Genomic DNA, 26,485 nt, shown 5'->3' on the forward strand with positions numbered 1-26,485 from the left:
CTTGGACACAATGGCAAGGTAGCCTAGTAGACACATGTTTTGTTTTGTTTTTTTTTTACAATTTATGTGAGCTGGATCAGAATGGCATATTGGCCATACCTCCCGGGCCATAGCCAATGGGACTGTCCAGAGACATTCCACGCTGTCTGAGAGACTGGGGGCCCATCATACCAGAATGTGGGTGGGAAGGGGCCATCATGGGACCCTGAGGGGACATTAGAGGACCCTGGGGGCCAAAAGGATCCCCTGGAATAGACATGCTTCGCTGCTTGGCCTGCATCATCATAATGTTCTGCTGTGCCATCAGATTGTGTGGGTGTTGCTGAGAGGACATCATGCCAGCGTACGGATTGGAAGGATGGTGGAGAAGACTGTTAGCCATCATGGCTTGTTGTTGCTGGAGTTGGTGCTGGGGCACCATGCCAGTCCTTCCCATCATATGTCCAGGGGGGCACATGGGACCCATTCCCCCACCAGAAACCATACCCCTGGAGCCCCCCTGAGGAATGCCCATGCTTTGGCGTATTCCACTGTGTGAAGGGTGAGGTGGCAGCTGCTGTTCAGCCATCATATTCTGCAGGTTTGCTAAGTGGGGGTTGGATGAAGGGCCACTGCTGTGTGGAGGGCCAGAAGAAGACAGCTGTTTGAGGAGCTGCTGTGGGGTAGGTTGCTGGGATGGTGGCCCCTGATGTGGATTTTGATGTGGCTCACTCTTTGGGAAATACTGAAGAGTGCTACTGGGCTTGTCAGAAGGAATGATGCGGGAGAGGTCGAACTCAGGGATCCCTGTATGAGTGGGTCTTATGACTTCACTTAGATCTGGGCCATCCCCCATGGGCAAAGAGGCAAATGAGTCTGAGGGGTGAGAGGGGCGTTGGAGGGGATGACCTTTGTTAAGTAGGTGTAACTGCTGAGGTGATAGCATATCCTCATTAGACTGAGAGAAATTCTGTGACATTCCTCCAATAGGTGAGTGCATGGGCCCATGAGGAGGCTGCTGGATGCGAGGAAAACCTGCCATCTGGTTCTGAGATATCGGTGAATCGTTGCAGGGCCCCATTCCGTCAGGTGCGCCTCCTCCCATCATGGCAGAGTTCATGGTAGGCATGCCCATGTGGTTCGGGGAAGAAAGCACAGGTCCAGAGGCGTCGTGAGACAGGTGCTGCTGACCCTGGCTTACAATACCCATGGGGCTTTGTGGATCACTGTGAGGACCAACAGAGCCCTGGGAGACAAGTATCTGAGATGTCTGGGGGTTCCCCATGTTTCCTGGTGATAAAACATGGCCAGCATGTGAAAAAAACAACATAGTATTAACATTTGAAAATAGATTGCAGTTTTTCTCAACACATGGAGGTCTAGTCATGTTTTCAAACAGCACTACCATAGGCTGAGAGATAAGTGTTGTGTTTGCTTATAAAATCCTTCTATGAATTAACACGCTTCATGCATTTGATCTTTTTCTGATAGCTTGACAATATCTATAAATGATACACGGAGCAAGACCCATTCTACGGCTTCCTCGCTGCATACTGTCAAACCGTATGAGGGGTTTTCTGTCTGTGTAACAATGTGTCCTTGTTTTCCTACCTCCAATGCTGACACCAGATAGAAGAGGTCGATCTGGCAAAATCTCATCATCGGAAGTGGCGATTGTTTTGATTGCATCATGATAGAGAGGAGTAGAACTGGGCATGGCATACTTGGACATCTGAGACATGATAAGAGTTAAAGGATTCTGAGATGGAAGGGCATTGGGAGAGGAAGTAAATGGCATACTAGGATTCATAGATCCTGGCTGACTAATTGGGGTAGAGTTGGAACTCCTGGGGGGAAGTGATTGGCCTGCAAAGAAAAAAAAGAATTATTTCACAGCAATATAAGGAACAGCATTAATGACAAACCGACATCACCTTTGATTCTGAATGTACCTGTCTCAGTGGAACTACTTCCTCCGTTGCCCACTATCTTACCACTGGTTGGACCACCTGGACTTGGAAGAGTTGTTTTAGGAGACGCCCACCCTGGAGAACCCACAGCCATGGCTGGGGACTTGAGTCGTCCAGGAGAGGCAGACGGAGAGTGCAACACAAGGTTGGAAGACCCCATTACCTGGGGAGACTTCATGGAAGAAGAGGAAGGAGTCCCAGCACCAGATGCAGGGGGAAGAGGGGGGTGATGCCCTGCAGTGGAGATCTGTGAGGGTGACTTCAGTCCTGGAGCTGAGGGAGAAGGTAGGAGAGGAGATGCCTCTTGGTTGAGGGATGGAGACTTGAGCTGATGAGGAGGAGGCACTGAAGGAGATATCAGGGGGTTAACATTGATTGATAGGTCAGAGGGGTGCCTAGGACTGAGGTCTGCTCCCCTGAGGCCTCCAGTCATAGGCATATGGCTAAGCCGTGATGTACTTCCCATTTGATTAGGACCTTGCTGGTCAGGCCCAAACATCTCAGGGCCAGATTGTTGAAGATATGACCCTTCCACCTGTCCTCCAGAGAAGGGATCTTGATTGGGAAACTGAAAGGTCCCATCAGGTCCTGGGATTATCCCCTTATTTCCCCCTCTTCCATTCTGTGAAGCCCTGATTCGTGAAATCTCTCCAGGGCTAAACATGTCACCTAAAAGCCCCCCTCCTGCAGGACCTCCTCTGAGCTTCTGAGATAGCATCAACTGTTGTTGTTGCTGAACATTCATCTGTGGGTTCATGTTCATTGTAAGGTTGCTCCCCAGAGGAGAATCCACCAAGTCTCTCATCTGAGGACCTCCTCCAGGAGAGCCCATAATCTCCCGTGAGCCAGGAAAATCCATAGGGTCAGCTCGAGTGGAGGGTGGACCCCGGCCCATTCCCAAATTAGGAAAGTCTGGGCCCCCAGCATTGTCCATAATTCTTGAGCCAAGGTTGCCCTGCTGCTGCTGTTTAGCTATTCTGTCTAGTTCAAACCTGGGAATCCCCTGCATCTGCCTTTTCTCCATGATGCGAAACATTTCCTCATGTGTTAACGAATGCTCTGGGTCACCTTGCAAGTGCTGAGGAGGTCCACCAGGGTAGCAGCCATGAAAGGGACCTCCACCACCTATGTTGTTAGGCATATCATCTAGCCAGATCATCCCTGGCCTGGTGGGCCTTTGAGGTCCTAGACCCTCCACTGATAAAACTCCCCCTGTACTACCTGGAAAACCACCTCCCCCAGGTGGCCCTCTTTGCATCTGTCCCAGGAACCTTGGGCCACGGGGTCCATCTTGGTGTATGTCTATCATTCGTGCATTGCCACCTATTCCTCCTCCCATCATATTACCAGGACCCCACTGCTGGTCTCCAGGCTTGCTGTGGTAGGGAGGAGGGGGTCCTCTCATCATCATAGGACCTCCATGCATTCCCATCTCAGGCATCATTCTAAAGTGCTGGGGATGTGTGGGGGGTTGCACTTCCTGTTGCCGTCTCTTCTCCAGGTAGTAATCTTCTTGAAGTTTCCTCCACGCAATTTGCTCTGGTGTAAGCCCTTCTGGTCCAAGTAAGGGACCCATGTCGACCCCAGGCGAAGACAGCTGGTGATGGGGGTGGTTATGGTGAGAGTCCATTTGAGGACTGTTAAGGGCAGGTCCACCAAGGGACTGTGTTTGAGAAATGATGGACTGGAGGGGTTCTTCATATCTCTTCATCCCACCAATCGGAGCCAAGGCTGAGGATAGCATATTACCACTACTGCGATTTCCAGAGTTATTTGTACCATTGTCACTGTCCTCAAGAATAGCACCCCTATCAGAATTGTTGTTATTATTTAGGTTGGAGGAATTATTACTAGCATTGTTATTGGAGCCTCCTGTCTCTCCAGGGCCTCCACTTGTCCCACTGCGCAGAAGCAGCCTCTCTATATCTCTCAATGTCTGCAAAGAGCGCTCCCTGTGTTCCAGCTGCTCTTTGGAAAGACCATCTGACTTCCCTGGGACACTCCGCTGGCCTGTATCACTCTGTAGGTGTGCAGAGAGGATGGAGGGACTCTCCGAGGGAGAAACATTAGCATCAGGAAGACTCATACCCCCTGCAACCTCCCCATCTCCAGTTCCAGGGATTGGGCCTGCAGGTGTGGCAGCGCTCCCTCCCTCTAACCTATGGGTGATAATGCTGTTATTGCTGGAGGCTCCACCAGGTCTGGTCTGAGAGGATTCATTATCAGAGTGTCCTACTGATGACGGTGTCCCTATAGGATGCAATGGGCCTCCAACTCCTGCAGAGGCTGGCCGTGGCGTTCCACTTTGGGATTTAGGGGTGCCTGTGGGTGGAGAGCTGCTGCAGTTTACCTTCTCAGATAGGTTAGGGAGCTTCCCTGATGGGTGACCCTGTGGCAGACAAAAGTTATTAAAGGCTATTAAAATGCTATTATTATGCTGACAAATATATTATTGTTATCTTTATTAGTAGTATTGGTGTTATTGTTTATTACTGTTATGATATTTCATAGCATATTGTCAATTTGTTCATTTTCCAAAACAACACAGTGCATTTCATTTTCTCTGTACAAATATTCACAGCAGTCATAACAATTGCTAACAAAAACAGGAACAAAGAGGTATCTGAGATCAAAATAGCTAAGGAAATTAAGTTTCCCACATACTTCGCACCTGTGGTCTCTCTTGTGGTAAATCACTTTTACTTTCTAATGGTTTAACAGTTTTAACACAAACTTGACATTTTGTTGAATTTGCTGCTGAGCTGTAGATGTCTGACCTGCTCCAACTTGGTGCGTGGAACATTTTGCTGGTGAAACAGAAGGATGGAATCTGTCTGTCCTTTCATCACTGCCTCTGCAGCACTGTCAAACAAATAGAGCAATATTACAAATTAAATGGTCGCTGCAGTTACATAATTCAGTGTTGAACTGGAGATCTAATCAAAATCTAAAAAACAAATCAAGGCTATTGATAAGACAAAGAAAATCTAGACATCTCTTCTGACGAGTCAGAGTCTGTCAGTTCTCACCTGTTGGCTAGGCTGGTTGTGAAAACATACACCACTTGTTGTGAAGGCTGAGGTGGCTCTGCCTTTAGCCCTGGTCCCACTCCACATCCCAATACAGGACCCCCAGGTTCAGACATGGGCCCCGCAGACAGGCGGTCAGAGAGCCCCTGGATAGGACCTGCCAGCCCACGCTCTCCTGAGAAAAATCAGAAGCACACTGGTTTGATTTGTTTAGAATTGGTTTATAGCTGTTTTATAATTGTAATGTCAGTACATCCTTTTGGATACAACATCTAAACACTAGATGGAGCTAAAACACATGTAAAGTAAAGGGATAGCATAGCACTCCAGGCTGACATCCTCCTTTCAGTGTGTGTGCAAGATTTGAAAACAGCTATGGATAATTTACATCTTTAACCTGCTGCTGTCAGACAAAATAAAACTGCAGCAGGGGATTTCTACATGTAGTTCATGAGGCCTTCACAGTTGTGGTCACAATGACATAACTGTGTTTGTCAATGTGTTTCCCCTTCTGGGGAGGTAGCCAGACTCACGGTGGGTCGCAGTGTGTGGTTTGTCTTCATCTTCCTCCGTGTCCGGTCCGGAGCACCATTCATCTCCACTATATGGCTGTTTCTTCTCCAGAACACAGCGCCGCTTACTGCGCATAACACCCTCTAGAGGATAATACACACACATCAACACTTGGATAAGAACTGTCATAGTATTGTCCCTTCAAAGGCCATTACCAGTGTTATCAAATATTCACTGCTAATGATTAAATAACAAAAAAATCACTAATCTGAACTCACCACTGTATTTTCCAGAGCCAGAAGCTAATGTATTGCTGTTCTAATCTGTTCTAATGAAGTTTGCCTTACCTGCTGGAAGTTATAGGATCCCATCTTACAGCTGCCTTGACAAATGTAACACATGACCTTAAATCTCGTCAGATTGTCAAATGTCAGAATCACTTTAAATCAATCATCAAATGGGCTTTGTCATAAAGTAATTTTAGTAAAAGGTACCATATCATGTGATGTAAATATATATTTCAGCTATAAGGTGAAACTTTGGTTTATGCACCAATGCTGAAACAGTCATGTTATCTTTTTTTCTGTGCTTCCATGAATAAATATAGAAATAAGATGATTTATAATTTTTATCTTAACTAAAATATATTAAAAATTATACAGTTGAATTAGTTAAAAATAAATCAATTGCATTGAAAATTAAACACTGCAATCATTTGCTGAGCCTTCTCACGTGGTGTAATTATGAATTTGTGTGCTGTGCAGCAGTGGGTGCAAAACGCCACAAGAAATATGTAGCAGCTTTTACATTTCCATAAGGCAACCTGCAGTGGAAGAGGCAGAACCAACTTCTGACAGCAAATACAATGGTTAGTTTAACTCTGAATGGTGACAGGAAAGAAAAGTATTCTTTTACTGGCAATATCCCTGATTATTGTCACATATTTAGAGAAGAATCAGTGAAGATTTTTCAATACTCAACACCTAACTGACTTTGTGGTAGAAATCTTTCAATAAACAGACCAGATGTGCTTGTGTAACCACAGACTTCAGGCTGTGAATGTACAGTAAGGAAGGAAGTTTGCAGTGACAATACAGAGAAAAGGACAGCAGAGGGAGGACTCATACCTTGATACACAGAGGCAGTGTGAAAGAGCTGACCTCTTGTCTTCTGTGATGTTTTTGTTACCAGCAGTTGATTTATCTTAACAACAAAGTCAGCTATTTAGCCACGCCTGCTACCAAGTTCAGACGATTTGTCACTGACGAGGTTTTGTCAGTTTGGTGGTGATGAGTGATTTGGAGTAAAGAGGAGGGGGGCTTGTGTTTCATTTGAATGCAATTTTGTTTTTCCACATGCAGATCACAGGGAATGAGACAGCGTGTGAGTGAGTGAGTGTGTGTGTGTAGAGGGGAGGTCAAATGGAGCCAGGAGAGATTTCCCTTCAAATGATCCACCCGATCTTTCATTCTCTCCCTCTTTCAGTCTCTGTCGCTCTTTGTGTTGGAGCCACACCTCTGCTTCTGAGTGTGTCAAGGTGTGTGTGTGTGAGTATGTGTGTGTTTTTGTGTGCGTGAGTGTTTAAAGAGGAGGTTGAAGTCATGCACAGGAAGCTCAGATGAGTTTCACAAAATCACATTGTCCTCTGCAGTCAAATGCTCATGTGACCACATTGACACTTAAATAAGCAACAGCAAACAAATGCACATCAAACACTTTGTACCGAACCACATCAACACAAATGTTTACTGACACTCACAAAAAGGCCTCCACGTCTTCCCACCCACTGTCTCCTGCTTTAATAACAACCTCTCTAGGCATACAAAGTTTTCGCAACCTCATGACCTGTCTCTCTCTCTGAGCTCTACAGAGAGCCCAGATGCTTTTTCATCTGGGACACGTCACTGCAGCGCAGGCATGGCGCAAACTATCAAAAGCCAGGGGGAAATTCTGACGCTTCACTGAAAGGTCAGGGCATTTCAGCAAGAGAGAAAACAAGTTCTTCTGTCCTCTCGGTCCTTACATTCACTTCCTGCTGTGGAGGAGGTGTATGCACGTAATCTGGTATTTTGGGTTAAGATTTGGCTGATAGGAGGGTGTGAGGAAGTGAACTACTTTAAACACAAACGCCTTGTCTATACATCCCAGCATGCATGCCTTACCTCCTTTGGCATCTGTCTCCAGGGCTGGAGGAATGGCATTTCTTGATTCACCAGAGTCCACAGAGATGCTCCGCTCCCGCTTGGATTTGGTTTTCAGCATCCCTCCGACACTGCTCACTGATTGGATGACAGCCTTTAGTCCAGGGTTGCCAGGGGAAATCTGGTTGGTTTTGACTCCATGGCTCCCGGCACTGACGCCTTTTGGACCCAGGTGGCCAGCAGGTCCTTGCTGCTGCTGAGCCTGCTGGGTTATACTGGGTATTTGTGACCGGCTGTCAGTGGTGACCTGCTTGCCATGATTGGCCAGTTTATTGTCCTGGTGCATTTGATTGGCTGGTGATTGAAGCAGAGGTCTGGTATGGAGAATATCTGTGCCTGTTGGTCAGTGGAGCTCACATTGCTAACAGGCGACACTGATGGAGAAAAGAAAAAACATGATCAGTGGTAATCCAGACTAAAATTCTGTATTGGGCCCTTGAGTTCAAAGACAAATTCAGATAATTTCTCGACAAGGACTGATCTTGGAGTAATACACATCTGACCACTGCACGAGCAGCAATTTGAAAACGTCATTAAATAAAATAATTCATCTGAAAGTTGCTTCTGGACAGAGTTTATAAGTATATAGTTCTACTAGTTTACTGTGTCTTAGTCAAAAAAAATAAACCTGATATTGAGCCTGTACTGAGTGGATGATTAGCAACACTCTCTGGCTCAGGGTCAAGCCTTTAAAGCAAACTTTGCAGTCTGTTCACTCACCTCATCTCACCCAGACGCTCAACTGACACACTGCCATGCTGTTCTCCAGGACACTTCACTGAACACACAGGGACCTGGGGGACACCAAGAGAGTAATATCATCAGCACAGCCAGATAGCAACCTTTACAGTCAGTGCTATCTGTCAGTGTGTGCGTATTCAGCCTGTGGGTCAACATCAACTTCATGAGCAAAGACGGATAGATAGAGAAGATGCCAAAAGACTGATAAGAGACCGAGGCCAAAGATACATTGTGGGGTAACTGTTCCTTTAAGGGAAAGAGAGCAAAGACTGAGCTTGAGCTGGGGGAGGGATCTGTAACTCAAAAGTAGCTCAGCGGTGTTTTAGGTCCCTCCCCCTGCCAAACACTGTGCAAACCACAAAAACTCCACCACACATTCCACAACACTGTCTGTAGCAATACCTGTCTCTCCCTCCCTCACTCACAGAGGCTCGTTCTCTCAGTTTCACACTTTGAGTTTAAACACTAACAGGCAAAAACTCATTACCTGCTCATTACAGATTTAACTTAGACCTAAAGGGTTTGGTGGTGTTGTTTTTAATCTATTTTAGTGTGACCTGAAAGCCAAGATGACGAGGTCTATGCCGCAAGCTCTTTGATATCTACTTCTAGCTTTACTGGTAATGTTAAGGAATACAAACAACCTTAAACTCAGCAGGACTCAAGCTCAACATTAAGAATGGAGGTCACGTCACAGTACATGAAGCTTCAATCTGGGTTCAAGTCCATAGCTGCAAGCTGACGCCCTCTTGACACTGCCACCTGCCTGTGTCCATAACCCCAAGCTTCTGACTTTCACGCTTACAACTGGCATGTACGTCTGTGTGTCGAAGAATTTGTGTGCAAACTGGCTGTGCAGAAGTTTTCTTGCTGTCTATCCCACAAAAGCGCTTATGCACGGAGCGTTAAACAGTTCTTCAGTATTTGCAGGTCTCAACAGGACCCTTCCACACCTGTTGTTGGTGAACAATAGTTGGTCAAAACAGTCATCACAGCTTGTTCAAAAACAGCTAGCCGAGATATTTGGCAGACATATTGCAGATCTCGTGTAAACATTTCCACTGGTTTACATTTTTGGCCGATGACACAATCCCACCACTGCTCACAGCCGAGTCGGGCAGGTCGGCTGTAACGCTGTAGCAGAACCATCTGCACCACAAACTCACCTTGACAGGTAACGGTAAACACAATGTTGTAATTAGTCATTAACTAACACAGGCTCAAGTCAGCACAGAAAGGTGCCTTGTTCGCCGGCTGAGGACTTCATCACTCATTAACTCAAACGGGGACAGTCAGACGTCACTCCTGTTGACAAAGTGTGACTCACTTGCTTTGTGCAACACAAAGTGGAGGCAGACTAATCATATGGTGAGTCGCTGACCTTCAAGTGGACAGTTAAGAAAAGATAGGCCTATCTAAAGTGAATACCAGTCTAGTAGATATCCCAGAGACAGCCTGTCATTTCTGTAGTTGATATAATCAACAAGGGAAAAGCCTGAAGACGTCACACTGAGTCCAGTTTGAATTGTAAAAGAACTTTGAAGCAGGTACAAGTCATTGAAGTATAAATGTAAATGTTGTGTCTCATCTGAACATTTTGTAAACCTGGAGTTAGGCCTTGCATGGAGCCTATATTTAAGTAATCAGCCACAAGGAACATTACGGTGACTTTAGTGCAGCTTTTTCAGACTGGATCAGTTTTTACTTGAGAGTTTTGAGTGATTTTTAGGGTCAATGAAGTATGAAAATGACTAGAACTGTGCGAAGCAGTCTGCCCTTGATGAATGTTATGGTATGTAATAAATGTTATTCCTTGACCTTCTGGTGCTGGTGAGACTAGAAATTTTTGGTGAGCACATTAATGTTTAACTGAACTGTTGTGCAGTCACATCTCTCAAACATAGCAGGTTTCCCTATTCAAGCCAAGAAAGTGTATTTGTATAGTGCTGTTTACAGGCTTCAAAAATTATTTTATTTGGAAGAGTCTCAAGAGCCAGTTTCTGTCGCAACATCTGGAGAAAAATGCTTCAGTGCACTGCAGACAGAGGAATACAATCAAAAAACGTCACGCTTTATAAGAGTTTAGGTTAGATTACAAAGAAGTTTTTGCATAAGATTAAAAAAATAATAATTTCAGTGTACAAATTAACTTCAGTACACAAATTAGTAAGTAATATGAGGACACAGGTTATCACTTTGAGGCCTATTAATCCACAATTCCTCTGTCACACCTTGATTACACACAGGTGATCTCCTTTCAACGTATTATGAAACTTCTCAAAATAACTGGTTGCGCCACTGGTGACTTTTTTTCTCTTGGCCAGTGTAAACTAGAATTACCACCTCGCGGTTGTCTTCCAGACAACCAGTCAAGTTGCAGTTTACATCCATGTCCGTCCAGACTCATCATAAAAAAATGTAGTGAAGAAGGAATTAGTTAAAGGTATTTAAGTCTATTTTTAGCTAAATGAAAGTTCTCACTATATTGAAATTTAAGATTCCAGTGAATCATTTCTAGTGACAAACATGCTGTCCTTAATTAGAGACTATTTTTCCAGAGGAGAACAGAGAGCTTCATCACATGGTGCAACGACAATCATCTGAAGCTCAATACAAGCCAAAACAATGAGCTTGTGGTGGATAACAATGCTTCAAATATGGATGTTGCTGCAAGAAGCTACAAACTGTAAAACGTGGATGCTTCACACACATCTTCAACCCGGCAACACAGAAGATCTACACAATGAGCGCAGTTTCAAGGTGGATGCTTGAGTTATAGTGTTGAATAATGGCCTGAAAAGTGTTAAAATGTCATCACTACATCATTCCATCCTATAAGACATTTGTGTGAAATTGACATAATTAGCATATTACTTCTTAAGATATGGCCAAAAATGTGTTGTGTGAGGTCACCGTGACCTTTGACCACCGAGATCTAATTCGTTAACTATCGAGTCCAAGTGAACTTTTGTGCCAAATTTAAAGAAATTCCCTCGCGCTGTCGCTGAGACGTCTCTTTCACGAGAATGGGATGGACGGATGGACGGACGGAGGGATGGATGGACGGGCAGACAATCCAGAAGCATAATGCTTCTGGCCACAGCTGTCGCCGGCATGGAGGCACTAAAAAAAAACAACTCAAATTCGCTTTGAGTCAATGCTATAAAACAGAAATATGCAAAGGGGTTCAGTATGTTTTATGTGTGCTGTGCTGTATATTGATACAAGCAAAATCTGTTCTGCCATCAGCTCTCATTTGTGTTTATAAAAAGGTGTTGACTAATCAGACACACCTTAGGCACCAACACTAAACTTAATTGGTGTCATCTGCATTCATTACATGCTGACCTCAACGCACGAACACAAGACATTTAACAGCTAAGCTTGAGACATGATTGGTACTTAATTATGGTGACATTTGAATGATGGAATTAAATCAAATCAGCCTGGCTGCTATGCAATTAATCTGCAATGAATTCAAGGTTGTAAAATCAAAGTTAATGTCCCTTAAGGGAGGTGTTCTCCCTTTCCCTCCCCCTTATCGAGTCAAACACTTTCTGCCAAAGCGCGGCTGAACGTTCATTTTCAGTCAAGGTTTGTGTTCATGTTGCATGTTTGCAGCTCTCCATCTGGCCTCACAGACTGAGGCTTCCCTTATCAAACAGGGTCTCTTGTAGTTCTCATCTCAAGGTTTAACAACTTCTCAATGGCAAGAAAATGTGCTCTTATATTTGTATCTGCGGGTCCAAAATGCTAACTGCACTTCTTCACCCAACCATTTAAGACCTTCATCCAATAGAAAAGATAGACAGGAATAGAGGTAAAATACCCAACATCTGACGCTGAATGTGAAAGTCTTTGAAGAATTTCTCACCCAAGTTGAGCTGGGATAGGCTTCAGGCTCCTGCAACCTGGAAAAGAACAAGCAGCAAGAGATAATGGATGGATGGATAGAGGAAACCTGATTAAGACACAAGTCTTACAGTGCAAAAGAGCGTGCTGACACAGTTTGGAAATGTACAAATCCACACACACACACACACACACACACACACACACACAAACACACACCTTTGTGTGTACAGAGACTGACTAATCAAGGTCCCGGCATCACCCATACTGAGGAGCAGGTGACCAATGACCGAGAAAACACATGAAAATTACTGCATGTTAATAATTCCACACGCTGTTAACGGCTTAAATACTGCGAAGACATTTGACTCATAGATTTACTCAAACGTACACTGATCAGTAGGTAACATGCTAACCTGCAAGTTCACAGTAGCGAGATGAAAATAAGAACGTAATTCATACTAAGGTGTAACCAGATGAGTGCAGGGCTGCCGAGTACCTTATTGGTTCATGTGTGAGACAACAGCCCTGTACTGTAGTCGGTAGAATTAGCTGTCAGCAATACTTCATAAATAGACCCAGACAGGTGCCTTCATCAATGTCTGTTGTGCTATTCACGCTGATTAAATACTCAGATTTAAACTGTGTTCCAAAGCTATTTCATGATGAAGGTCGAGATCCTGAGCCTGTTAAAATGGCTTATGCCATGGCTTAATGTAACAACAGTGGTAGATACAAGGTTTAAAGACCAGTAGTGTGTGCCCACAGCACACGGACATGTGTGGATGAGATGCTAAATGATGCTGAACCAAGCCCACAGACCTCAGGACAAGAACCAACAAAGATACTCATGTGGTGAAAGTCTGAGGCAGAAACAGACCAGAACCTACCACTTGTCTGCTCAAGTGGTCTGCAGGTGCAGGGGCACCTGACCATACCTGCTCTCAGACCACTCTTACTGTGGCTCATGTGGTGTAGAAAAAGAGATCAGGGGCCTGTCACAGAGCAGAATTATGAGTCATCCACATTCAGATACTTGAATTAGTGAATTAGCATCTTTATCTCTCCATTTCAGCCCTTCACCCACACTAAAATGCCGCTTCCGTCCCCCAGAAGCGGGGCTTTTCCAAAACGGCCTCCAGAGCGTGTACATCTTAAAACACCGGCTCTGTGCTTTAGTGTGATCAGGGTGAATGGACGTTTGGCAAAACAAAGACCTTAGCCATCAGGTCTGTATGGCAGTGGAGCTGATCCATCCTATGCTGTGAATTCAGCTATATCAAAACACAGTATAGGGGACACTGAAGGGAGGCAGAGGCAGAGTAAAAGAGTTAAGAAGATAGCTTATTCTCTAATTACACATTTTTAATGTAGGTACAGCCAATAATACAGCACAGCTGTTGTCATTATAATATATCTATGATGATGAACCATGAAACAATGATTTCTTCAGCTGGGCCGCCTATCCCACTCCCTTTCAGATGCTGGCTGTGATGCACATTTCTGTTGGTTGCCAACTGAAAAGAGGGTGAGGAAGAGATTTAGCTATTTTCATATTGGGGTAGGAAAAGGAGAAGCGAAATGTGCACAAAAATTAGCAATGTTTGCCCTTCAATTAACCATTTGTGTGCATGAATTAACAGAACAGAAACAATCTGCCATCCTGTAAAATACATTTCAGGGCTGTCAGAGAAAACACAGTGCGTAACAACTAAAAAACATCCATGCATCACAGTAAATAAAACTGTATTAAACCAACTTCACAACTTTCACTGCCTCTGCACTGCATTATTCAGTGGCAAACAGAGAGCAACCATGTAGAGCTGAACGCTCCATGTGGCATCAAGAGAAAGTGTGTCAACGGGAAAAAAAAGTGGATGTAGCGAACGAAATAAAGCAAAGCAATAAAAAAAAGTCACTTGAAGGCATCACTCCACTCAAACATAGTTGCTGCTAACACTGAGGGTGCTCCTCCCTGACCGTCCAGATTACCCACAACAACCTGCAGCTTCAGTGGCTACCGCTGGAAACCTTGATGGTATTCATTTGAGAAAATGAATATACATAAAAATATTTATGGGTACAAAAGATTACAGTAATTTAAGAGGAAAAATACTATTTTGTGCACACAATCAAAAAATGTTTCTCTTGATACCTGCTTCTGTAAAGCCAAATTATCCAGATGTGATAAGAAACCCTGCTCTTCACTCAGGCTGCGCAAACCAAATGCACACTGAGTAGAGACTGACGGCCTGGAAGAGCTCTCAGTGTAAAGTTGGGATGGGAATTGAGAAGATTTCATTGATACCAATGCCATTATCGATTCTTCTTATTGATTCCTGATCAGTTTTAGTCGAGCTGGCTGTAGCTAAAAAACACAGGATATTTACCCTCGGTAATGGACATTACATGGCATTCCTGGAATTTAAGCCCATGTTACATAGACAGATGTTTCAGCATATTGCTGGTGTGTCCAGCCTCACTTTTTATGGACATTACAACCAGTATCTTTGTGTCTTACATTTAATGTGCCAATTCTTACTGTTAAAACTTCGTTTTCAAATCTTAAACACCTTGAATATTCATGACCAACAAGAATCAAACATACATTTTGAGTAACAGGGCTTTGAGAGTATGGATCGACCAGATCTGACTGATAGGCCTGACAACATACACAAACAACCCACCGACTGATTTTAATAGACGTATGTTACATCACCTTTTTCCAACATCGACTTCAGGCCAATATGCATCGTTCCGACAGAAACAAATACAGAAAGCTCTGTTTGGAGTTCCTGTCGGAACAAATCATGGGACAATCATGGAATCAAAGTTTAAAACTGCTTGCAAAAATAGGTTTTCAAGGCCTGTAAAGTCCCACCTGTATCTTCCATAGCAGCTCGTACTCTGCAGCAGTACAAGAAATGGAGGAAAGAGTCGCCAGCTTACTCAGACTTTCAGAATGTCTCACACCACAAGTGAATTAAACACTGTTCAACATTTTTATGTCAAAGTGGAGCCTTTAAAAAAGAAAATAGAAAAGATGTCTCCAACTGAGGCAGGAGAGATAATCGCTGTTTGCTAGGATTAAACAGGCTGCTGTCATTGCTTGCAACAAAAAAGTTTTTGTCTTACACCTCGTACAGCACTGTGTGTGCAGCGAACAGAGGCAGACAAACTTACTCATGACAACTTATTATAGCCAGTGTTCATAATGTGTTATCAAAAAGAAGTATCTCGTTGAGAGAATCCAGTCCAACTAAAAACTGTTAATCATGGTTTTTTAATGCAGCTCTCCCAAAGTGCATTCATACTTTGATAGCTTTATTAATTCAAAGAAATTATCCAACTGGTGGTTTATTTTAACGCACTCACAAACAAATCAGCGTGTGCTCACGAGACCGAGAGCCAGCAGAGAAAATGAAAACAAAAGCACGAGGGCTGGCATTATTATGTTCATGCTCTGATGCACATTGCTGTGTCTTATTGTCTTCTTTGAAGTATGTGAGATGCTTATTAAACCTTTAATCAAACATGTTGCTGGAGCTGCTCCCTTTACAGCAGATATCAACTGGTCGAAGCTGAGCTGTTAGCCAATCAACAAATGTGTTAGGGCATAAAAAGTTCTCCATTTCCCTTTCCTCATTTGACATTTTCACAAGTTGTTTGGGAAACAAATTCAATTTGACCGTTGGACGTTGTCCAGATGCATCCAATCACTGCTCCAAACAAATTAGGGAAATAATTCAATGAGTCTTAGTCTCCATAGCATGTGGTCTTTACATACAATGCCAATTCGCTTAGGGCCGTGACGATGAGTACATATACACACAAAGCAGGCAAACACACACAAACACACACTCCTAAATTCCTTCACATCAGTGGAAGCAAACATCGCTGTCCTCAGTTAGGCCTGAGGGTTCGGTGAAGGAATTTGCCAAAAGGTATTTGCGTGGAAAATACTGACGTTCTATTTGTTTTATTTCAGCTGAACACTCTGGGATGTTGTATTCTAAGGATATCAGAATTTATAACTGTGTGTGTATGTCAGTATGCCTACGGTAAGAGGTTGAGCTCCTATTTAGTCCCAGTGGGTCACACAGTACTCTGTATTTTTAGAGCGAGCTGGTATTAATAGACCCAAAGAGCCCTGGGAAGTCAGGGCCAACAGTGAGAACAAAATACTAAGCCAAGTCCAAAACACAGATGCCACAGTGCTGCTCTGTGGACCGACACCAGTAAACACTGAGGCCAAAGTGTTTAACAGTACTGATGAATGAATAATGTGTATGACGCAGGAGCGCACACAGTAACACAGAGATGCACAGTTGAAACTTTTTGGACATCAGCTGCTTAACAAACTGCATTTGCACATGGCGCCAGTCGAAATGAAGCCCAAGAGAAGGCAAATAAGTTAAATGTGCTTGGCCACTCTGTACTCTAATTCAGGACAAGGCCATGGCTAACACAACATGTATGACTGATGGACTCTCAAACACATCCCTGCAGGGTCTAAAAAGTTCTCCTTCAGTTTTTATCAATTATTATAGTAAAGTAAAGTAAAAGGACAACCACTGGCGTCATTCCCGTCAGGTTCACCACAGGACAGCTGCTGGGTTGAGCTGGAGGTCCAGGTTGTGTGTTTCTGTCTAAAGGCTGGTAATGACAGTGAAAGTTAGCAGTTTCAGCTGTTTCAGAGGAACTCTTTCATGTGACAGGCACAAATACATGAAAACAATGTGATGTACACAGCTGGGAGAAGCCTGCTGCAAGAGTATTACAGCCATTTCTCCAAAGAGCCAGTGGACAACATGACTGATAAACAGTGCTGTAACTATAACAGCATGTTTTTAAAGATTAGTCCTGTCATATCAAAACGTTTTCAGGTAACCATGCAAATTTACTCATTTGAACTCTCTCTCATTCATATCTGACATTGTTTCCATGAGTGTTTTCATGTCTTCACTGGAAATGAGTTCCCACCACATCCTAATGCATAGTTTCCACTCAACCACATCATGATCAACATGTTTCCATACTTCAGATGAATGTCTGGCCAGCATCCTCCAGAAGGACTGTGCATACATTTTCTGACAAGTATTAAAGAAGTCTGTGCCGGATATGCGCTGCAGGAAATAGCAAACTAGCTGCTTTTAAAGTGATGACAAAGTTCCTGATTCTGAGTTGCATTCTCAAGAAGGATTCACTCAGGCTCAGCTCACACACAGACAGACCTGCCTCACAAAAAAGCCAAAAAGATGTCCAACAAAATGCATTCATCACAGTTATCACTGTACACGTTCCTCACCGAAAAACATAACTTTAAAGATTAAAACTTTCCTCTTCTGTCCTTTTTTCCTTATCTGTTTTTTACCATTAAATTTTATTAACTAGATTTAGTTTTTTTGGAAAAAGTATTAATGTAAACATCTTTTTCACCGTGCTACACAATGCTTCCTAATATGTTAACATACACTTCTGGTTTGTTACAACCTGCTCAAATAAAGAATCCAACACACCTCTGACGGGCTTTGTCCTCGCCTGTTTTGATGTTACACATGTAATGTGGTTTATGTGGCTGGTGTAATGACTTCCTTCATGTACACACACAAAGGTCGCAAACAAGCCCAAAATTGTCACCCTTTTCACCACTTATCACTGAGTTAGAAATCGCAGCATGTTTGCAGCGTGTTTCGCTGAGATTCTACGGGTGAATCTACCTGTGAGTCTCCTCAAATAAATTAATCAACTCTGAAGTGGAGCGTGAATCTGATGTGAAACGGACAGAGCCGTTATTTGTTGGAAAGTAGAAATAAACACGGACCTCCATGTTCACACTGCAGCTGCTGTAAGCGAGGTTTCTCTGCTGCAACATAGAAAGTTAAGATTAGCCTAATAAGGAGTTTATAATTACATATGCTCAAGTGGTACATGACATTATTAAATGCTATATTAAAATAAAACCTCAACTCAGTGAGAATTGTCTGCACATAGAAAAAAGATTTGCAAATAGATTTCAGACATCACAACTGACTCTGTTTGACATCTATAGTGCGCTGTTGTGAAATCACTGCAGCACATTTTTGAGAGGAAAAACACAAAGCTGGAATTTAAGGCAAACAGAATGCTTCTTCTGTCAACTACTGCCCTGTTTGCACGGCATGAAACCAGAAAAACCAACAAGGATGAAGACAGGCGCGCTCTGCTCGCTTTAAAGAAGTCAAATCAGCTATCAAGCCCCTGCCAATCTTCACTCACGGAAAACCGACTGGGAGAAAAAATGATGAAACTGCTTCCAAGTGACGGCCATCAGCACACTTTGAGTGATTATTGGTGGCTGTGCCCAATAAGTTACAGCCTTTCGACTCTCGTTGATGAATGAAATTTCAGATTCTGCAGGCTTCTGTAGCAATCACACAAAATCAAAGGGTAAAAAAAACGTTTCCCTCATGGCTCTCTTAACAATGTCACCGCTGAAAGGTCATTTAATTGGAAAGCAGCAACCACCCGTGCCTGACAATGCAGCAAGTGATTGCAGATTATGCAGTGAGAAACTACTCTCCATCCTGGAGGAATCTTCTGGTGTTGATGCAGCCAATGTGAGTGCTTCTTGCACAGAGGCTGCACATTCAAAACTCATAACTTTTAAGTGGAGAGGAGACTATATTTGTATGCTGTCAGAGACTGTACGCAGCGAAAGGACACAACTGGAACTTGTTCAAAAGTCTTGCAGGAGGAAAAAAAACACATATATATATATAATGCGTGTTTGGCATTTTTGGTCAAAGAATTCAAGTGGGCCTGCTAAGAGAGTAACAGGCTGGGAAACCCTGCTCATGGACTATTGGCCACATTCAGCCCTCCTTCCATATCTATTTCTTGATTTTTACAGTCCTTGCCATAGCATTTTTTTTTTTTATTTCCTTCCCCTTTCCTTCAATCACACACTTGCTCTCTTCTCTCAACATGAGCTTTGTTCTTCTGTGGCCTTGTGTTATAGGAAGGCTTCAGTCTGTAAGCATAACAAGGAATTATTGCAGTTCAGCATCAAATTGAATAAACATCTAAAAATGAGAAGGAATCAGTTGGTCCAATGTTACACTTTTGATAGAGGGGTAAAATTTTCTTTGGGGGAAGTTCATCGACAAACTGTTTACAAGTCTGTGATCTGCACAGCTTCCCTCACAATGCTCACTCTGCTCATAAAGTAGTACTTGTTGGGGGTACACTGCAGTGCATTATGGGACAGCACACAGGTGACAGCCAACAAAAAATCAGCACACTAGGGGGGTTGTGGGAGGTTGCTGTGGCAACAAAACATGTCATGGGGCTGAGTAAATAGGCTAACCAGTAGGCGATGTGCAGAAAGAAGGGCCTGCAACACAGGAAAGGCCACAGAAAAAAAAGGAAAAGTGAGACATTTGTGAAGATCTCAAAGCATTGCTGCCTTTTGATGTAACAGACCTCACTGAACAGTGATGACAAAAGAGATGACCAAAGATTTACCTTCTTTTTACACCAGGGGAAAACACTATGAAACATACAAAAAGTAGGGATAACTACTATTAAATATTAACTACTTCAGTGAAGCCAGGACTACCTCGTATTCATATGTGCTTGCCACAGAATGGTGGATATTGCACTTGTATGTGTCGTATGTGTCCTGGACCAGCTGGACACCGCAAATTTTGTGGAAAGCATGCAAATTTACAGGGGATTTGTTGGCAATTCCATCGAAACACTGGTAAACATCTCATCAACAGGCTGAAAATGGAAAAGATTGTCGGCACCTATAGTCCATGGTTCAGCCTCGGCTCAGGGACAGGGAAGTACTGGGCTCATTTTGTACAGAGGGTCAAGGGTTGTATCCTTTCCAACACATTCTGGGAAGAAAGCCAACTAGAGCAAGGAAAAAGACCAAACTGCAGCCTTGGTGCAGACAGAGGGGAGGCATTACAGCACAGAAGCAGTTGGAAAACGGAAGGCTGATGGACAGAAGCCATTCAGTGTCAACCTGAAAACACACCTACCAGTCTGCTCACGAGAGGAGACCAGTCTGTCCAATCAGATGCAGCCTTGGGTTTTCCAAAAGGCCAGAGCTCATCATCACTGAAATCAGTGTAAGAACACCCTCCACACATGATTTATATACAATGTTGGTTGTTGTTGTTGTTGTTTTTGTTTTTTAATCTGGCTGTTCCCCTGGGGAGCATTAGGAGCTGCACACAGCATCTTCTTCCCATAACAACGCTAAACTAGACATAAACATAACCCGACCTTACCTAAAATAACTTACCCTAACATTAGCCAAATTGAAGGACAGAAGAACTACAACTTGAGAAATGTCAAAATTGACACAAGTCCAATCCACAATCCAGCCTGACCCCACATCGAGTTTTAACTGGTCATGACTGAATAAAAATGGTCAAGGCAGACGTAGGAATGTAGGTGTCCTGACCTGATGCAATGATGGAAGCTGTGAGAATCTTAGGATGGAAAAGAGGTGAAAGAAAACCAAAGAAAGGAGAACTCACTTGCATTGAATAAGCATACATGCAATTATTGCAACGGACATAAACAAGATGGGAAATTACCTGAACATCATCAGAATGTTTGCACATGTTTGGCCTTTGCCGGCTAATTTACAGTATGTACTCTGTACAGAGAGTGTAAACTAACCAACCTTAATTTGAAAGTGATGTTCTCCAACTTATTTCTTGGGTACAATAGTGAGAGGGTTTTACAATATTACATATCAACTGTAAGTAATGATATGATTACAAACCATAGGACAAGAAATCTTAAGGGGATCGAGGTGATGACAGATATGCCACCTGGATGCAGAATCCCAGTTGGAGCCTGTTTGTTAGTGCATTTGTATGTAATACAATTTGCAATACACACTGCGTAGAGGGAATAATGGTATACACTGTTAAAGCCGCACAGAGCTCCATGAGACCCGTACAAAGAGAAAATACTATTGTGCATTCATACAGCAGACAGTACAAGTCAAACAAGCACCTACCAGTTTGTGAAGGGTTCAGCATTCACATACCGATAAGTAACTTAGTGATTTTCTGCAGTCAGTGCATGACTTCGAATGTTGTGCACTGATTCTCCGACATTTTCTCAGTTACAAGCATTTTAGCCCTGCTAAGAGTTATACACAACGAACGGTCTGTTCAAAACACTCAGATGTAAAATATCTGTCTGCTTCCTATCAGGTTTGGTTAAGAATTCTATCTATCACTTGCTTAATGTATTGGTTTGTTTTTTTGTTTATAGCCTGCACCATTAGCCAAAGAATAGATACTGCATGATTATCAAGTACTGCTTGAAAGCTGGAAGCAGGAAAGCAGTTTTGAGCTCATCAGTTTGAGCATGTGCAAAGAAAAAGCACCATGCCTTTGCAGAATGTCCAAATGATTTTTATATAATGTCATAATAATCAAACACATATTCTCTTATAGTAATTCAAATACCCAAATTCTGGTACATAATTAAAGTATTTTGACATGTATGAGGCACTTTAAAGTTGTAATGTGGCGTCCAGTCACAATGACCATGACATTCACTACATCCCCCATCCATCAACAACATTGTTATCTCTGATAAACATTCCCACATTTTTTTTCATTACGCAAACTCAAATTTGGCATTTTGGTCATCTTGGTTGTGATCATACTTGGACGAGAGGGTAGAGCTGGGGAGGAGCGAGGGATGGATCTGACAAAGAACCTGAGGTGAGCCCATGGCCCACCTTGGTGAAGCCATACTGGCCAAGCCCCACCAGTATCTCCCATTTTGGCCAACCTCTACATTAAACAAGTAGAAGGCAGAGCCCTGAAATCATTTACGGTAACAGCACCGAGCCACAGGTTTAGATATGTGGACGACACGTGGGTCAGGTCAGGAACAGCGTGGCCTTTTTGAACTGTGCCATACACATTAAAGAGGACAGACGCCTCCACATTGTAGTATACAGGAAACCCACACACATAGATCAATAGTTACTCTTTTGACTCAAAGACTCAACACCAGAGTTATCAGAATCCAGCAACAACAAGCTGGTAGTCTACCAACAAGTGTCCAGGCCTCACAGAAGGAGCACAAACATCTGAGGTATGCAGATTCAGGAAGAACACCAACACCGCGGATGGTGAAGAAAAGAAGAACAAATGCATGTCATTCCATACATGGCTGGAGTATCTGAGAAGCTCAGGAGGATTTTCAATGAACACAGCATCCCTGTGCTTTTCAAACCCGGTAACACACTAACACAGAAACTGCTTCACCTGAAAGACCGCACACCACATCACAAGAAAAGCAATCTAGTGCCTGCAGTCTGCCTGATGCAGGGAAACTAAACAACCATTAAACAAATGCATGGCTCAACACAGGAAGGCCAACTCCTCAGGTCAACACTCAGCAGTTTACCTACACCTGAAAGACAAGGGACACTCGACACGCGAGGACGACAACATGCATATTTTGGATACGGAGGACTGATAGTTTTAAAGAGGACTGAGAGAGGCTACTTATGTAAAAATAGAGAAACTATCCCTCAACAGAAAATGAGTTCTACAACTCTACATATCCTCCATGCTGTACTTTCATCTCTTTCCAGCAGATTAAACAACTATTCACAGTTGGCCTCATGTGACAACTCTAATGACTGTCGTTTACACTTTTCACTACGCCTCAGGTGAATCCAACGACTAACATCACACAGCCAGGAGAACTTACAACTCAGGTGGTATCAATGGCCTTAACAATGACCACACAGAGGTTAAATACCTGGGACTCCCCACCAGTCAGTTAGAACTGAAGATGCCCCTTGGATGATTCTACGACCAGGTCCAGTTGCCCTTGATTCCTTGGATAACTATGACATCAATGAATGAAAATATTCTCACACATCAACCCGAGGACACAATAGATGCAAAACCTCTACCGGCAACATGCTTGCCGTGGTACCAACCTTTCAATCACAAGGCAGCCACACTCTAAAGCACACCCTGCCTTATTGTCTATTTTACAGTAAATAGGTCCATAGTTTACAAAATAAACATCATGCTGTGTTGATGAAGACTTGAATCTGGCAACTGAGACCATAAACTCGTTAGGAAAATGTTCACTGAAGTAATAAATCAAGTGAGAAGTAGGGTCTTTTTCCTAGTAGACTTCTATACACTGCAGCTTCTTTTTGCAACCAGTGGAATCGCCCCCTGCTGGCCATTAGAAAGAACGCAGATTTAAGGTATTTCTGCACTGGCTTCTTTTCAGACCCAGGAGGCTACGTCAGCTTCTTTTATACAGTCCATGCCCTTGGCTGTATTTTACAGTAAATCATACATTTTCTTGTGTTCACATCAGTTTTGAAAAGTTAAGAAATATCTTAATATAAGCATCCACTGAGACTCAATTCCTTATGCAAGGTCATCCAAGCATAAATAAGTGCTGACAAAAAGAGATGTGCATCTGGCCTCTGGCAACCATGAAACTGTGTATAGTGTCTGGGGGTTAAATCCAAGCAAATAGCACCACAGTTTGCCTGTAAATGGACCAAGACCTGCGTGCTCACATGGTCTCAGTGTGCTTATCTGGTGCACACCTGAGTTCAAATGGTATTGTTCTTACCTGATGGAACAAACTGAAGTTAAAGTGCCTGAATGCACTGATCTGACTATGCCTGCTGTGACTACATATATTAATGTAATCTGAAAGGTTGATGAGCAGCAGCAGTGTGTACAGAGTACTTCTGTCGACAAAAACTGTATGCAAAAATATGCAAAAGATAAGCACACAGAAAGGTAGAGAACCACACCACACACTCAGATATTAATGTGAACCATAATGCAAGTGCTCTCTATTCAGGGATTAGACTGGGGCCTTGCTTTTTTTTTTCTCACCGGGCCTATAGAGTCCAGCACTTACGTGTCTTAGTATATTCTGTCGTGTGGAAACGTTCTCAATATCACATTATTCTTTCATAGCTCACCTTAGCAGTGCTCGCTGTAACTCACCCCAAAGTTCTCAGATCACCTAACCAGATAAGAAACACTTTGTCAGCAGCTCACCAAATCTGTCTCCGCTTGCAATGGAGCAGTCTGTGTGGACATGCACTGGCTGCCACCTGCTTATGCATTCAAATCAACTGTGGACAAAACAAAAGAGGCAGGAACTTACTGTACAGTTCTAGATATATTGGTCCTCTTATTGTGACAGGAAGACTGATTCAGCATCACCTGTTCTGACACTTGTTTTTAGCCAAGAAAGGTGCACAGAAGTGTACACTGTTAAAACAAATTTCCCCTAACAGAGTAGAATAAATTACCTATCTATCTATCTATCTATCTATCTATCTATCTATCGTTTACTAAAATAGCCAAGCAGTTTGTAAAGTGCTGAGCACTGGATGGACTAAAAACAAAATAATATTTGGTCTATGAAGCCTTGACATACTAATTACCTGTCTCACACAAAGTTTCCATCATTATCCTCTACAACCTCATCTACAGGGATACCTCAGGACTAAACACATACAAGAAAAACAAAAGTAATAAATAAAACAGGCTTGCACAAAGGCCTGCATGTAGGCACTGGACTGCCCTTTACAATAAAAGCCAGAAAAGAGAAAGATGCTCTGAACTAGGAGACATTTCACGTCCAGTTGAAAGCAAGGCACAGTGTACTGTGGCTCTGAAAGACAATTCGGATCAAGTTGCAAACTCTGTTCTGTGCTATATATAGCTCACCAGGATATTGTAGATACACAAACAGCATGAAGCGCCTGTGCACACACACGGAAAGAGACAAGCTGTAGTATCTCTCTCTGTGAACAGGTTCAAGTGCAGCATTATCACACCATATTCAACAGGCTGAACTAGCAGGGTCATGGGCTGTCATAAGTTCACTAGACTGGGACCACACACACACACACACATATATACATCCAGAGATAGAGGGAGAGGGGAAAAAAGGGTGTGTGAGAGAGGAGAACACAAGCTGTATGACAGCATTTAGCTATAAAATAAGAATAAACACGATTTTAATACCGGAACAAACTGTTAGTGGCATCAGCACGCCAATTTTACAACTAACTTTAACCACCATAACATTTTTGCTGTCAGGTATAAGCCTGACTTGTGGCTTGACGTCCAGCTACACAGTGCGCTTGACTTCTGTGTAAGTGAATCACAGCGGGGCAGGAAATGCCTACTAAAATAACATATGTTGTAATGACATCGATGTATTTCTTCTACATTCAGGTAACGTTGGCCACGGAGACAGCAGAGCGGCAGATGGTGTCGAGCAGCGGCAGCACTGACTGCACCTCGGTCTCCACATGCCCGGTCCGTGCTGAACTGACAGGTATCGTTACGTCTGTCACCTTCCGAACGCGGTTTAGCTGCTTAGCACAAAACCATTCAAATGCTGCTTCGAGCTGCGTCTGTCAGATTAGCTTGCTGACAAGCTAATATTAGTAATTTACACATCTGGACTGAAATGTTCTTCTCGGCAGTCTGAGACCGCGAAAACATAAAGTGGAGCAAGCACCGCATTCTTGTTAGGAGAATTTAAGGACACATGCCCCTGGTGTGAACCCCAGCGCTCATGAGTGGAGACTTGCTGCGCCAGCCAGGTCCACGGGCTAACTTAGCATGCTAATTCATGTCTTCGCTAGGCTACTTGCTCGTAAACTGACGCTGCCGTAGCACACATCTGCAAGCGAACCAATGCTAGCTAACGGGATTTGAACTTTGTTATTGGCTTGCTAGCGAGCCGAAGACTTCATAAAAAGAAGAGAAAGTTATACGAGTCCACACGTAAGGAAGACAGCTCCGAAATACGCGAACAGCTAGCATGCTTCGGCAGTGACAGTGTTTTGAAATGCTGTGTACTGTACCTGGTGTCTGAGATCAGAAGAGGCCGATGTCAGGACTGACGGCCAGTCGACATTCCCCGGAGTGGCCGCCGCCACCGCTTGCTCCGCTCGCCGTACCACTGCGCAAGACGGTCCCGATCCCGATGTTTGATAAGAAAGGGGCTTGGTGCAGTTTGACGGACGTTCAGATGGTGATAAATAACACGGCGTGTCTAGGCTGAAGTTTCGCTTGAAATCAGAGGACGCGTCACCTTGCAGCGGTTCATGACTCCCACTATTCAAGATGTAGAAGGGCAGGACGTTGCATTTCTC

The 26,485-nt window shown here is 43.4% G+C and overlaps 1 protein-coding gene across 2 annotated transcripts; it reads right to left on the reverse strand.

The window, feature by feature from the left end:
• Nucleotides 1-26,485, reverse strand: bcl9l (bcl9 like). Of its 2 annotated transcripts, XM_041940312.1 has the most exons (10): nt 26,195-26,485; nt 12,308-12,344; nt 8,413-8,486; nt 7,654-8,066; nt 5,512-5,634; nt 4,979-5,153; nt 4,727-4,811; nt 1,932-4,338; nt 1,591-1,845; nt 1-1,269 (listed from the first exon to the last, which is right to left on the reverse strand). In XM_041940312.1, the coding sequence occupies exons 4-10, from the start codon at nt 7,976-7,978 to the stop codon at nt 77-79; spliced, it is 4,563 nt and encodes a 1,520-aa protein (XP_041796246.1). In that variant the 5' UTR covers nt 7,979-8,066; nt 8,413-8,486; nt 12,308-12,344; nt 26,195-26,485; the 3' UTR covers nt 1-76. The 2 variants fall into 2 exon arrangements, with proteins under 2 accessions (XP_041796246.1, XP_041796248.1); XM_041940314.1 differs by lacking the exon at nt 12,308-12,344.

The sequence above is a fragment of the Chelmon rostratus genome, chromosome 7, assembly GCF_017976325.1.
Source record: "Chelmon rostratus isolate fCheRos1 chromosome 7, fCheRos1.pri, whole genome shotgun sequence".
In the NCBI taxonomy this organism is placed as follows: domain Eukaryota; kingdom Metazoa; phylum Chordata; class Actinopteri; order Chaetodontiformes; family Chaetodontidae; genus Chelmon; species Chelmon rostratus.

Excerpts from the sequence above, each read along its gene's own strand:
- bcl9l (XM_041940314.1), bottom strand. The coding sequence starts at position 7,978 with ATGCACCAGGACAATAAACTGGCCAATCATGGCAAGCAGGTCACCACT. Across the intron at positions 5,635-7,653 it reads GGAGACAGATGCCAAAGGAG|AGGGTGTTATGCGCAGTAAG; the intron begins GTAAGGCATGCA and ends ATTATCCTCTAG. Across the intron at positions 5,154-5,511 it reads ACCACACACTGCGACCCACC|GAGAGCGTGGGCTGGCAGGT; the intron begins GTGAGTCTGGCT and ends GATTTTTCTCAG.